Consider the following 15,409-nt stretch of genomic DNA (forward strand, 5'->3'; position numbering starts at 1 on the left):
CTCTCATTGGCACAATACCACAACTCCCATACTTTTATATTGCAAGATGACATTTCAGAGTAACTTTGATACCTGTATATTATACAGCTGGACTTTTATTAGCTTTTAAGTACATCTGTCATGAACAAACTGACATGCTATATGTATGCCAATTAACATTTGTTTACATGCAACAATGTTCATTTAATTTTTCAGTTGTAATTATCACAAGGGAAATTCAAAAATATTTATAAATTTATAAATGCTTTGACATAAAAAGTTGTGCATATAACTTAAACATGATATCACAATGCAAACAAATGTACAAATAAACTAATAACAAATCTGAGAATATTGAGTAAGTGCTCATTGTTGTTTTGACTCAAACAAAGAATTTCAATTACACATACATCTACATGATCTATACTCAAATAATAGCAAAAATTAGGAAGTTTGTGGCACTGGCAAATGGCTAAAACATGACAAGTTTAGAAATTTTAATAATATAAACATGAACCAGTTTTCACAAAAAATATGTTCCAGGAGTACTTGAAAGTAATTACTAAATTGATATGGAAATAAGGAAAGCAGTGAGTCAAGCAAAACTAGAGGCTCTAAAGAGCCTGTGTCGCTCACCTTGGTCTATGTGCATATTAAACAAAGGACACAAATGGATTGATGACAAAATTGTATTTTGGTGATGGTGATGTGTTTGAAGTTCTTACTTTACTGAACATTCTTGCTTCTTACAATTATATCTATAATGAACTTTGCCCATTAGTAACAGAGAAAAATATTTGGTAAAAATTTACATAAATTTACCAAATTAATGAAAATTGTTAAAAATTGACTATAAAGGGCAATAACTCCTTAAGGGGTCAATTGACCATTAAGGTCATGGGACTTATTTGTAGATCTTACTTTGATGAACATTATCGCTGTTTACAGTTTATCTCTATCTATAATAATATTCAAGATAATAACCAAAAACAGCAAAATTTCCTCAAAATTACCAATTCAGGGGCAGCAACCCAACAACAGGTTGACCGATTAATCTGAAAATTTCAGGGCAGATAGATCTTGACCTGATAAACATTTTTACTCCTGTCAGATTTCCTCTAAATGTTTTGGTTTTTGAGTTATATGCCAAAAACTGCATTTTACCCCTATGTTCTATTTTTAGCAGTGGCGGCCATCTTGGTTGGTTGACCGGGTCACGCCACACATTTTTTAAACTAGATACCCCAAAGATGATTGTGGCCAAGTTTGGATTAATTTGGCCCAGTAGTTTCAGAGGAGAAGATTTTTGTAAAAGATTACTTATATTTATGAAAAGTGGTTAAAAATTGACTATAAAGGGCAATAACTCCTAAAGGAGTCAACTGACCATTTCGGTCATGTTGACTTATTTGTAGATCTTACTTTGCTGAACATTATTGCTGTTTACAGTTTATCTCTATCTATAATAATATTCAAGATAATAACCATATAACGGCAAAATTTCCTTAAAATTGCCAATTCAGGGGCAGCAACCCAACAACCGGTTGTCCGATTCGTCTGAAAATTTTAGGGCAGATAGATCTTGACTTAATAAACAATTTAACCTCATGTCAGATTTGCTCTAAATGCTTCAGTTTCAGAGTTATAAGCCAAAAACTGCATTTGACCCCTATGTTCTATTTTCAGCCATGGCGGCCATCTTGGTTGGTTGGCGAGGTAACCGAACACATTTTTTAAACTAGGTACCCCAATGATGATTGTGGCCAAGTTTGGTTAAATTTGGCCCAGTAGTTTCAGAGGAGAAGATTTTTGTAAAAGTTAACGACTACGGACGCCGGACGCCGGACGCCGGACGACGCCGGACGCCGGACGCCGGACGCCAAGTGATGAGAAAAGCTCACTTGGCCCTTCGGGCCAGGTGAGCTAAAAATGCAAGTACCAGAAACATTAAGACACTTAAATAAAACACCTTTTAAATTAGAAATTCCCAATCATAAATTAAAATAGAATAATAAAAATCTAATTTCATTGAACTTGTACTTATAAATTACATTAAAAATGTTTGATACTTGACTTGTGCCATTGCAGGTTTGTTCCTAATTCCTATTTTTTTTCAGCATGGGATTGCACATATTTAAAATTTTTCAGCATGGGATTGCACATATTTAAAGCACTTAAAACATTGAATGGTTAATTCAGCTAGCAATAAAGCAGCTAGCTTGTACAGCGTAGCATTGTTTGATAGCTTCCTGACAATTGTTACAGTCCTGCCATGGTATGCAAACAGTTTTATATAGGAACTGAAGATATGCTTCTAACCTGGGCAGAGCTTCATGTAATTTCTCTCCAGTAAGGACTTGTTGTAGAACATTCTGATATTCATCTTGTGACTGGTGGAGTTTGACAATAACATCGGTTGTATCTTGGACATGTGAACAATTGAGACAAACAGAGTTCTCTGTCTTCCTGTCCGGAGGAATGACCACAGGCCCATTACATTTTTGACATCTGAACTTGGGTACATCAACAGGTATGTTGAAATACAATGGCCAATCTTCTCGGCATGCTTTACAATTACATGTAAAATAATACTGTGGTTTTAAGATTTCTCTTCTTTCAGAACATACTGTTAATGGATAGAGAGCACCATAATTATCAGCTATTTCTTCACCAGCATCAATATTCTTTATTGCACGGACCACACATACATCACCATATGAGTGTCTCACCACATTAGGGTCACATGAATGGTTGATAAGACTGAGTATAGGATAGATTCCTGATCCTATCTCCTTGGTTTCAGATTCTGGCAAACATTCTGGTTTCAGCGCAAGTTCCGATACTTCATGGGCATTGCATGGTAGCATCATGATATGTCGTAATATATGCCCAGCTACGTAACATTTGTCAGCAAATGATACTTTCCTCTCATCTTCATTAAAGTAGCTAGTCTTCTCTAGACATTTCAATAGAAAATATGCTTGTAGACTTCTCTTAAACAGATCTTCTGATGAACGTTTTTCACTATGATTAACTAAGCTATATACAGTGTTGTAATCATCAGAATTATAAACACCATCAGTATTGAAGCCAACAGATCTCTTACATCCATCCTCTTGTTCTTGACTCTCATATTTCATTATTAAAGACAATCCTGCTTTCACTACCATCTTCAAAGCCAAGTAACCAAGGCCTAAATTAGCCTGTTTCACTGTTCCTAAACATGGACATTCTAACGAATGATATTCCTCCCATGATTCCTCGTAACACATTTGACTACAGAACATGACTTCACTACATTGATGACATGGATGGGCGGACACGACTCTCTGACAACAATGATGACAATAGATTGTATCAAACTTTGGTAATACAATGGATGTATAGCCCTTTTCTATTATTAGAACTTCACCAACATAAATATCCCGTGTGGCAGCCAGTCCAAATTCTGTTTCTTTGTTCTCAGTTATCCCAATAGCATCTGATGCAGATGGGAATATCTTATTACTCTTCTCAATGGTTGGAATTGGACCATGAAATTTCTGAAAAGACTGGGTTCCTGGCTTTCCATCATTACTTGATACACTTTTCTTGCATTTTTCAATGGACTTTTCAACTGAGTTTTTGATATTTTGGGATTTTTTGTCATCAAGTTCAGCATCTGACAATGAGTTGAGTGCATTTTGAAATGATTCAGTAGCTTTTGGTATTTCTTTCTTTTCAACATAACACTTTGCCTTTCTTTCATGTAATTTATAAATCAAAGATTTAGGATATTCATTCTTAATGGCTAAATCAATATCACTCAAACAATCATCATAACTTTTCTGATGAAAAAAGACAGCTGAGCGGTTAGCTAAGGCGTAGGAAAGTTCTAAGTTGTCTCCCTTATGTTCGTCCTTGGAATGATCATCAGAACATAATGCAGGAGCAAACACTACACTTTGGTTATATTTATCCAGCGCTCTTTGAAATTCTCCCTTCTGAAAGAATGTATTTCCTTCATTTCTAAACCTTGTAGAAGTATCAGATGACTTTTGTTTAGTGTCAGGGATAATGTCAAAATGTTTATTTACACCATCTAGCTCTGCAACCATCTGGATTCTACTTTTGTTTGTTTTACAACCTTTAAACTTTGTAAGAACTTCATCATAGATTCCATTCTGCTTCAATGTCTTCAATAACTCTTCTTGAAGCTTTTGTACCACAGACATTTTAGTACAATGTATCTGCAAAATTGAAAACATTTTTAGTACTTAAAATCAAAATGCTTTTAAGTGCATTTACTAGTTCATTTTTAAGAAGGATACTAACTAGTACTGTAGTTAACAAATAAAATTATTTGAAGGAAATTTTCTATTTATTTATTACATTCAAAGGAAATAAATGTATAATTTTATTTATTAATCCAACAGGAAATGAAGATAGTTTTTCCTTGAAATAATTTGATTTGCAGTTCTTTTACTTGGCCTTCATGTCAGAGTACTTTGTAAACTGTTAATTTACTTATGTGACTATTGCAACTTTGTAGTGCACAATAAACAGATAAACTTGGTGGTATGGGGTCTCTTGACTTCCAATACACATTTTCACCCTACATTGTACATGTTTGCCCCTAGGGTCTGTTTATACTAGTTAGCAGTATTTCAAGGAAGATTTTTTAGAGAAATAAAAGGAGAATGTTGTGTCCCCATGGACACAGATGATGCCCCTGCTTGCATACAACATTATAAAGGGACATAACTAAAGAATGATAAAAAATGCTGCTACCCAAATTGTTATGACTGACCTTTGGTATGGCAGGTTAATTCTTATGTATTAACAATTTTTGTTATTGGTTATTCTTAAATTTGTTTATTGAACATTGTTGAATAGTATTGAACTATTGTGTTATGTGGATCCATTTCATTAGCCTAATAAACGTTTTTATTGTATTGGTTGTTTCATGTTTTCGATAGTAATTGGGAAATTTTTTATTTTATTAAAAATGATTAATTACTGAGAGGAAAATTATCATGTTTATATTTTTGCCAGAATTTATTATTTTTCTGTTTTTAAGGAATTTATAGATTTAAATGCTATTCTTTTCGTCATCCTGATTTTGTCATAACTTTTTTTATTAGATTGTTAGTTGAATTCTACTCACTTTCGTTTACCTGTTTAATCACATACCTTCTTACTTCACACTCAGATTTGCTTTCACACGGTAAACACTGAGTCCATATTATATATTATTTTTGAAATTTGATTTGAAGCTTCGATCAACACATTTTGATAGTTTTTGAGAACATTTTTTAACCCGCCCACCCATGCCCATTTTTATTTATGGGTATTTCGTTATTTTCTCTACTGGTGTTAGGGTTAATTCTTATGTATTAACAATTTTTGAATTTCTATATTAGTTATTCTTAAATTTGTTTGTTGAATAGTATTGAACTATTGTGTTGTGTGAATCCATTTCATTAGCCTAATAAATGTTTTTATTGTATTGGTTGTTTCATGTTTTAGATAGTAATTAAAAATATTTCTTCTCAACTCATACCTGCCAACTGTCACTATTTGCGGGGGATTTCCCCCATGGAGGCTTCTAAATAGAAATTTTAAAAGAGCAATTTTGTCCACAATTTTAAACAAAACAATTAATTTACACTGGTCATAGGCTTATAAAAATATGAAGAAGCAAAAAAACAACATAAAAATTCATTTGAAGACCCCCTTGAAGGTTTTTAAGAGTTACAAGAGCCATCTTGCACGTAAAAACCCCATGGACATTTTGAAAAGTTGGCAGGTATGTCAACTTCTCATGCATTTGAAAAGCAGTAACTCTTTGTGGACTAGGTTTATATAGAGACTGTTAATTAATTTTTTTTAGGAAAATCCAGCTTATGAGGAAGAATTACGATAAATATGATAAAGCCAAACATGGCATCAATGATCATTGCCATCTTTCTTCTTCTTACGTAAATCCCTCTAATATTGGAGCACTTGGAAATAAATCCAATATAATATTGTTAAAATCACTAAAATATACGGTAGTCGAATGATCCTCCACCAGCAGAATAGTGTATTTACATCCACAAGTGCAAAAGTTTAAAATTCTGTACACAGGTAATAACGTATTCAAATGTCCATTTAAAATAGTTAAAATCTAAGAAACATATTATCTGTAAAATCATAGAATTTAACTTGTTTTTATATCACACAGCGATCGACAGACTCACAATAGACTATAAGCATTAAGCCTTCTAACATGCACAGCATAGCAATAGTCTCTTGAGATTACTTCAATTGTTCGAAGAAATTTCTTGTCATTTGGCAATAAGTTTTGCTGAACGAGGCACTGACAGTCAATAATTAGTTGGCATATTATTTGTCTATTAATAAACTGACTTTTCCATTTTTAGATATAATAAGGTTCTTCAGTATTTGAAATTTTGATTTTCTTATATCATTAAATGCCGAACATCTAGTAAGTACATGGAGAAGAGTCTCATCTTCCAATCTGCATATAGGGCAAGTTGGATCCAGCTCAGACTGATTGAATTTCACTTTATGGATCTGTAGAGTATATGTTCCTGTTGCCATTTGAGCTTTTGTTACTGCCTGTTTAACTTGTTTAACGGAGTTAGTAATGGCGCTGCTGGATAACTCGGACTAAAACAAAATAGGCCTATGACAGAATCGGACTATAACAAACTCGGACTATAACAAACTCGCCTGTCGGCCTACCATTATTTATATGCAGAAATATATTGAACAAACTCGGACTACGATTAGTAGTTTGTTTATTTTTTTTTACTTTAATAAAAAAAAACCTTATACTAGTATATTAAATTTATATACGAGTTTATGAGATTATAATTAATATTTTTGAAAAAAAAACAATATATAGAAGTGTATTAAATGTTTGTTATATGAGTTGAATTTGATATGTTTAGTTGAAATGAGGATAATTAACTTCTATTTGAAATATTATTGTGATTTATTATAATAGATAGAATATTAAAAATACATTTGGAGTAAAATTGAAAAAACAACAGAGATTTCTTTGATCTTAACAAATACTTCTATAAAATAACATGGAAAAAATCCCTTATAATTTTCAACCTATTGCTGGTCAATAAAGCTCAAATGACGATATTTTAGTGAACGATAGCAGAGATGACACAGATGTGTCAATATATAATTTAAAAAAAAAAAGGTCTAGTGGGACTGGTGCTTTATAGACAAGACAAAATACATTTACTTTGATATTTAGTTCCTAATTTCGTGTAATAACAGGTAGTTTTGTTTTCACTTGGGTGATTAAATAGGTGTCAACAGTTCATGTGCCAGTTGTTTGTTTAACTAATTATACAACGATACACCTGGCATGATGTCATAATCAATTAAGATATACATATAATAAAAATTAATTCTGGGAGGGACATTATTACAAATAATAATACTGGAAAGACACATCAGAGGTTAATTTTCAATATATCAATATTAAAAAGAAGTTTTTTTTGTACTATATATCTTGTTAAGGTTTTTTTTTTATCCCCTTCAATAAATTATTTATTAATTAATTGTAGCAAGGATTTGTATAGTAAGACAAAATCCTTCATTGTAGATAAAAAATAGTTTCAAATTAAGAATTGAAAATTAATTTCCAATAACAACAACAACCAACATTATACTTACATTCTTCTAGTAGTCCGAGTTTGGTATAGTCCGAGTTTGTTATAGTCTGATTTTGGGAGGCCGATTATGTTATAGGCCGAGTTTGTCATAGTCCGATTTAGTTATAGGCCGAGATATCATGGATTCAGTAATGGTATCCCAAATATTATGTGTTTTTCCTATTTCCATAATGTCAAATGCTAGTTTATTCAAAGTTGTTTTTAAATTGCAGTCCTCTCTTAAGTGCAATGTTGAGTTATATAAGCAGATATATATCGAAGCAAGCAAATGGTAGTGTCTATAGTCTATTGTTCCAAGTACCAAGCATCTAAGTTCTACAGAATATATAAGCAAATTGCATTTTGAGTTGGACGACCACTGTGTGATATTAGTGACTAATGTTCAAGGGTGACGGATTTTCTTTAATAAATTGTTTTTAAAATTCGGTAAAATATGTTAAAATGTTTATCAAGGTTTTAAGAACAGTTTTAAAACACTAAAACGGATATATCCCATTATGAAAATCTAAAAGAGGTGATGTTAAAAGTTAAAAGGCGGCCTCGTGAAAAAATGGCGTCTTTTTCTTGTCACTTTCAGTTCTTTAAATCTTGTATTTAAGTTCTCCTTTGTTAAAAGTTAATGCTCGAGATTAAAATGGGTTTGTGTATTGTCAGACCACTTAGAAAACACAATAATGCTGTCAGTAAAAGATAAAAATTCGCTTCAGTTTCTCTCTGTTCACACACACGCCATCAACAAAAAATTAAAATACAGAATGCGTGAATGCGTGCACCTGATCACACCATCTAGACCTTCATTAATACTTTATATTATAGATCTTTATGTGAACCAACTTTTTACAGTAGAGCTTACCAAGTTATTATCATGTATGTCTTCTAAAATAAAGTGCCTTGACACAAGTTCCCGATATCTGAAAGTGTAATATGATCCTCGGCATCTGGGGAACATATAAGTAGGGGGAAGAAAGCGATAAATGTATGGTTCGTATTACCGCAGAAATAAAATAATCCTCCTTTCATAGGAACACTCATTTCATTAATATTCCTAGGTAACACATGTTAATAATGTTCTTTGTTTTACTAGTAAAATGTGTAATAAAAGAAATCTTTTACATGCAAACACTATTATCATTTCTTTTGTTTTTAAAAATGTTGTTTTACATTTGTACGTTAATCCTCACTGGGACTATTCATTTATACAAGTACTAGAACACACCCGTGATGTTATCAAGATGGCGATTTGAGTAGTTGTATAGTAAGAGCACTCCCACAAAAATTTTACTTTTTACATGTTTTATTTCACATTCACGTCATAAAAACTGTATAGTAGCACCACATACTCATTCCGAACATTGTTTTATCCAACCAGTGGTCCACAGGGACTTGTGTACAACCTTGCCAAAGATTTTTAACGTATTTTATGGACACCACGCATGGGTAAATTTTTAATTAATTAAAAATACTTAATTCCATCTCGGATGCTTTCGACATTACTCGTTACCTTTCGACATTACTCGTTACCTGTTTGTACAAAATTTATCGTTCGTAATTTAACCGCATTTGATTGGTTAATAGAAATACCTGTTCACTTCAGGTAAATTTTCATACAAATATTTGCTGATCATTTCGAATTGTGTACTGGTCAATTCAACACGTTAAATTTATGGTTTGGTTTACTTCTATGTTGGTGAGTGCTCTATGCATTGTGGTGTCCGAGCTGATAGTTACTCAGTTGGTAGTTGACAGGATTGAATGTTCATTTTCTCCCAACCTGAATGATGCAGTTGTAATGCCGTACGATACACGAAAGGTTCAACGCATTAACTACAACTCATTACATAATACTGGTACTACTGGTGCTCTGAATTCTTCGTCAGAAGAAGACATTCATAGTTCTGGGCTGTTTTCTCCATTAGGTTCTCCAGGGAAAGTGACAAGTTCAAGGCCGATTAGTTTGTTATCGTCAACATATTTTCCGGCAGAGGGCGACATGGATGAAGTCAAAGAAATAGTGTCCGGTGGACTCGATTCTTATGACGAAAAGGAAGACGAGAAGATAGAGGCGGAATTGGCTTTGGTTTTAAAAGAAAAGGAGCTGATTAAAAAGAAGATGCGTAGTCAAAATTTGAAAGAGCAGTTAAAGCGAGAGAAGGCGGAATTAGAAGAATTAAAGAAACATGACGAGGCGGTCGGTGGCATGGATAAAGGGAAGAAAGGTGATAAAAAGGAGAAAGAAAAGAGGTCACAGAAAAAGAAAGAGTCAGGTAAATCTTTAATAAAGCAAAACTTTGATATAAACGACTTAAGGTCCGACAAAAAATTATTAAAGGCTGTACATGAACAATTAAAGGAGTATCAGTTAATATCCGATTCAAGTCAAACTAGTAGTTTCAGTTCGGGAGACTCCAATAGTGAAAGTTCTGTTTTATCAAAAAAGAAAAGGAAAACTCGCAGTAAAAAACACAAACAAAAGTCAAAGAGTTCTGATATTATTTCTGAAAGTTCTCTTTCCGATAGCAAAGATTCAAGTTCCGAATCGGACAGTTATACAAGGAGCATAAAAAAGAAATACAGAAAGAACAAGAGAAAGTCGGGATTAGTGGTATCGTCTAGACAAAAAACAAAGTATCCACAGGACTGTCCGCAGTCAAAATTACAATTAGAATATGCAAACAAAAAAATAAAGTTTGAGGATTTGAAATTCCATCAATTTGTAGCGGGGGAGATGGAAATAATTGTATCATGTAAAAGCGACAAAGAAAAGAATGGTCGATTAACTTTATTAAAGAAAATTTCGTATTATTATGAATTATATGATTGGAAAGCTTTGTTACAGTTCTATGCTGCCTGGATACGTCGGGTTGAATCTGGTCAAAATAAGTGGTCTGATGATACTGCGGACATTGAGACTCCTTTATTGGCCAGTTCCGTCAGATCTAGACAGAATAGAACAGGTAATAAATCTTCTACCATTGTAAAAGCACCATCTGTTTGGTTCTGCTCTGATTTTCAGAAAAAGAAATGTTCTTTTTCAAGTGCTCATGATAAGGTCATTAAGGGGGTCACAAGGCATGTGCAACATGTTTGTGCGTCTTGTCTATTGAAGGATAACAAGCAATTGCCACATGCTGAGTTAGATCTATCGTGTCCTCATCATGAGTCATGACTACATGGCAGTAAAATTGATAATGTTTGTGCTTTAGATTGTTGCAATATATGTGAAGGTTCAACATGTTTAAAACATATTTTTGGTGAACATGGTATTGAAAATCTTGTGCATTTTCATAATCAAGTTAAGAGTTCAGGCGTGCCAAATGTATTTGGTTGTAAAACTCCTGTTTACTCAAAGCTGAATGTCAATTTTTTTAGGTCTATGTTATCTATGTATCATGATTCAGATACAGCTAATTTTTTAGAGTATGGGTTCCCATTGAGTTGTGAAGGTTCATGTTCAGGTTTATCTGAAGAAAAGAATCATGCTGGAGCCAGAAGTCATCCAGATGATATGAGAAAATATTTGAAAAAAGAGTGCACTTACGGTAGCATAATTGGGCCTTTTTTTTAGTAATCCCTTTAATACGGACATGGTTATTTCTCCATTAAATTCTGTGCCGAAGAAGGATACTCTAGATCGTAGGCTGATTTTAGATTTGAGTTTTGGTGTTGATGGTGAGGACTCAGTAAACAGTCATATTTCTAAAGATTTGTATTTGGGTAATCCTATCAAGGTTTCTTATCCTTCAGTTGACTCTTTGGTGGAGTTGATAAGGAGAAAAGGTTCTGGTTCGTTATGTTTTAAGAGGGACTTAAAGCGGGCGTATAGACAAATTCCAATCTGTCCTGGTGACTGGCATTTGGTTGGATTTTCATGGGAAAATCATATCTTTTTTGATCGGGTATTGTCCATGGGATTAAGGTCAGCTGCATATATTTGTCAAAGGGTGACTAACGCTGTTAGTTTTATATTGGACGCTCACTATGATTTACAAATTGTTAACTATCTTGATGATCTGGCGGGTTGTGATGTACAAGAGAAGGCATTTGACGCTTATGCTATTTTGGGTGAAGTATTGGACAACTGTGGTTTAGAGGAATCGGTAGAAAAGGCCGCTCCTCCTTCTACGTCTATGGTTTTTCTTGGTATACTCTTTGATACAGTAAGTTGTACTCTATCTATTACTAAGGATAGGTTGGAGGAAATACTTTTTTTGGTTAAAAGTTGGTTGCAAAAGGAGAGATGCTCTTTAAGAGATTTACAATCTTTACTCGGTAAACTCCATTTCGTGAGTTCATGTGTTCGCCCTGGGCGACTTTTTGTTTCAAGGTTATTGGTTTGGTTGCGGACTTTCGGTGGTCAAAATATTACAAAACGTGTACCCAAGTATATTAAGTTGGATTTAGTTTGGTGGAGCAAGTTTTTAGACATATATAATGGAGTTTCTATGATGTTTCTTATTGACTGGTCTAATCCAGATTGTGTGCTTTCTTGCGATTCAACTTTGATTGGTTGTGGAGGTATTTGTAATGGGAGGTATTTTCATACAGTCTTTCCAGCTTTTATTCGCAGGCAACAGTTGCATATTAATGCTCTGGAACTACTTTGTGTTATGGTGTGTCTGAAAGTTTGGGCAAGTGTACTTAAAGGTTCTAGGATTGTTATTTATTGTGATAATTCTTCATCTGTCACTGTACTAAATTCTGGTGCTTGCAGAAACACGTTCATGCAATCTTGTCTCAGAGAAATCTGTTTTCTGACAGCTAGTCATGAGTTTCAAGTAAAAGGACGGCATTTGAGTGGTGAAGCAAATAGAATTGCTGACATGCTTTCTAGGTGGGATATGGGTCCCAGTGTGAGAACAGAGTTTTTAAAGCTGGCTCGTGTCAATGCGTGGAAAGAAATTGAATTGGATGATGATTTGTTTCATTTTACGTCACCTTGGTGAATTTTTCTTTGATATTGTTTATTGTAGATACTGAGCTATGTAAGTTACAGAAAGACACGGAGTTGTGTAAAAAATCTGCTTTTGCAGAAGGAACTTACAAGAATTTGAAAGTGCAGTTTGTTTCTTATTTTTTATTTTGCACATATTTTAATATGTCACCTTTGCCTACTTCTGTGAATACTCTTTGTCTATATGGGAAATTTTTGAGTAGGAGTTTTAAGAGTGTAGCTTCTATTCAAAATTATATTAGTGGTGTCAAGACTTTACATTTGCTATTAGGAATTGAGTTTCCAACGGAAGATTGGTTTTCAATAAAGTTATTGTTTAGAGGTTTGTCTCGTCAAAATCATCATATGCCTAGCAGAGCTCTGCCTATTACTCCACAGATTCTTTTTCAAATGTATGAATTTTTAGATATGTCTAATCCGTCAGATGTCACTATCTGGTGCTGTTTTCTGTTTGCTTTTTTTCTTATGGTTAGAAAGTCAAATTTAGTTCCAACTTCGGCAAAGAATTTTGATCCGCATAAACAATTATGCAGAAAGAACGTTATTGTTTTTAGTGATTATTTGTTGGTTAGAATGGAATGAATTTGGTAATAGGAAACTGGAGTTACCATTGGTCAAGATAAAAGAGTCTCCGCTTTGTCCGTACAATGCGTACAATCGTATGTGCACTCTAATACCAGCCGATGGTGATAAACCCGCCTTTTTAATTCCATAATCTAAAGGATATAAAACTTTATGTTATTCATTTTTTCAGAAAAGACTAAGGGACATTTTAGAAATGTGTGGTTTAAATTCTTCCAAATTTTCCTCTCATTCTTTTCGCAGAGGAGGGGCTACATGGGCTTTTCACAGTAAAGTTCCTTCCGAGTTGATACAATTTCACGGGGATTGGCGTAGTGACGCATATAAAGTTTATTTAGAGTTTGACTTACAGGACAAATTGTCTATTTCACGAGCTATGGCTGATGAAATTCTGAATTAATATTGTTTGTTTACCTTATCTTATTTTCTTTTTTGTAGACTTTGTGTCAAAAAATAAGGTTTTGTTGCTGTCAGATTCCACTTGTAAATATGTCAATAATATTAACTGGCTGGATTGCAATGCTATATCTGGTGCTAATATATACACTTTTCAACAATTTGTAAAAGACAACAAATCACTTTTAAGAAAATATACACATTTGTTATTGCATGTAGGCACAAACGATGTTGGGAATGGTTTATCTAGTAAATTGATTATTCAATATTATAATAACTTAATTGATTTTATTTGCAATGTTTTTCCTTCTTTAAAAATAATAGTTTCAGCAATTTTGCCAAGACCCATAGATTATGATGACACAAAACAAACTGTAATAGACTGTAATAAAGCTTTGGCTAAGTTATCTTTGAAGAAAAATATTTTATTTGTCAAAAGTTATAAGCAATTTGTTCAGCAACCTGGATCAATTTATAAAAGTAAATGTTTTTGTAAAGATAGATTACATTTAAGTTATTTTGGTGTTTCAGTTTTAAGGAACTTTTTTATAGGTGTAGTTAATCATTTGTAATTATAGAATATTGTATTTACATGTATTTTTGGTCAAGATACTTTGTGGTTTTTAATTTTATTTTTCAGAAGATGATGGTCAAGAAAGCTGGGCTAGACCATTACTTCTACATCTGGTTTACCTGTGAACCTATATTAGTTTGCAGGATTCCAGTAGTTGTTGTTTGTATTATCAGGTATGTTTATATTATAAATTAATGTAGGTTTTTCTTTAACACTGAACACTTTATAGTGGCCGTTGGTTTGGTGCATTTATATATTTTGGAAATTAATAATTATCAAGAATATGGACTTAAAATGAGAAATTATTTATGACATATGTATGATTGTAATTTTTTTATTTATGCCAAAATATGATTATCATTACTTATGTGTTGAGTTTTGTTTTATTACATCGAAATGGGAGTGGAGGGAATTGGTAAATTTTTAATTAATTAAAAATACTTAATTCCATCTCGGATGCTTTCGACATTACTCGTTACCTTTCGACATTACTCGTTACCTGTTTGTACAAAATTTATCGTTCGTAATTTAACCGCATTTGATTGGTTAATAGAAATACCTGTTCACTTCAGGTAAATTTTCATACAAATATTTCCTGGTCATTTCGAATTGTGTACTGGTCAATTCAACACGTTAAATTTACCCACCCTCCCACCCATTTTATTTTGTATTATTTGATTTTTGTACATGATTTATACCTTATTAAATCGAAGAAGTTAGTCTTTTTCAGATAATGCAGATTGATGAATGTGATGTCTGTTTGGGAAGTGACTAGTGCATTTATATATTTTGGAAATTAATAATTATCAAGAATATGGACTTAAAATGAGAAATTATTTATGACATATGTATGATTGTAATTTTTTTATTTATGCCAAAATATGATTATCATTACTTATGTGTTGAGTTTTGTTTTATTACATCGAAATGGGAGTGGAGGGAATTGACATTTTTACCTCGCACATGTATATAGTCACCCAGTGTAATATATGCCAGCTTTTATGAATCATTGACACTTTTACAAGCTCTTTTTAACGTATATTGTGATAATTTTATCCAAAATCTATTTTAAACGAAATCTATTTTAAAGAAAATTTTGAATTTTTACCACCGGAAGTGATAGAAATAATGATGGCGGCCTCCATCGCCTTGACGAAACCAGCTAGGAGAGTCACTCCGAGAGAGGTTTATACACCAAGTAAGTCTGAAATGAATATGAACTATAGATTAAATGAAAGAAAAGCA

At 33.0% G+C, this 15,409-nt stretch overlaps 1 protein-coding gene and 1 long non-coding RNA gene across 2 annotated transcripts; one reads left to right on the plus strand and one right to left on the minus strand.

Annotated features, from left to right (window-relative positions):
- Positions 1 to 2,119: 2,119 nt before the first annotated feature.
- LOC143082643 (protein-lysine N-methyltransferase SMYD4-like) lies at positions 2,120 to 8,607 on the minus strand. The gene is made up of 2 exons (XM_076258437.1): positions 8,515 to 8,607; positions 2,120 to 4,208 (listed from the first exon to the last, which is right to left on the minus strand). Exon 2 carries the CDS (start codon positions 4,191 to 4,193, stop codon positions 2,175 to 2,177), a length of 2,019 nt encoding a protein of 672 aa, XP_076114552.1. The 5' UTR covers positions 4,194 to 4,208; positions 8,515 to 8,607; the 3' UTR covers positions 2,120 to 2,174.
- Positions 8,608 to 13,201: 4,594 nt separating this feature from the next.
- Positions 13,202 to 15,062, plus strand: LOC143082644 (uncharacterized). The gene is made up of 2 exons (XR_012980426.1): positions 13,202 to 14,337; positions 14,895 to 15,062. It is a non-coding gene; the product is annotated as an uncharacterized LOC143082644 (long non-coding RNA).
- Positions 15,063 to 15,409: the final 347 nt, after the last annotated feature.

Source organism: Mytilus galloprovincialis, chromosome 7, assembly GCF_965363235.1.
Source record: "Mytilus galloprovincialis chromosome 7, xbMytGall1.hap1.1, whole genome shotgun sequence".
Lineage (NCBI taxonomy): Eukaryota > Metazoa > Mollusca > Bivalvia > Mytilida > Mytilidae > Mytilus > Mytilus galloprovincialis.

Bases quoted from the DNA above. Each gene is read 5' to 3' on its own strand.
- LOC143082643 (XM_076258437.1), bottom strand. From the start codon at position 4,193: ATGTCTGTGGTACAAAAGCTTCAAGAAGAGTTATTGAAGACATTGAAG.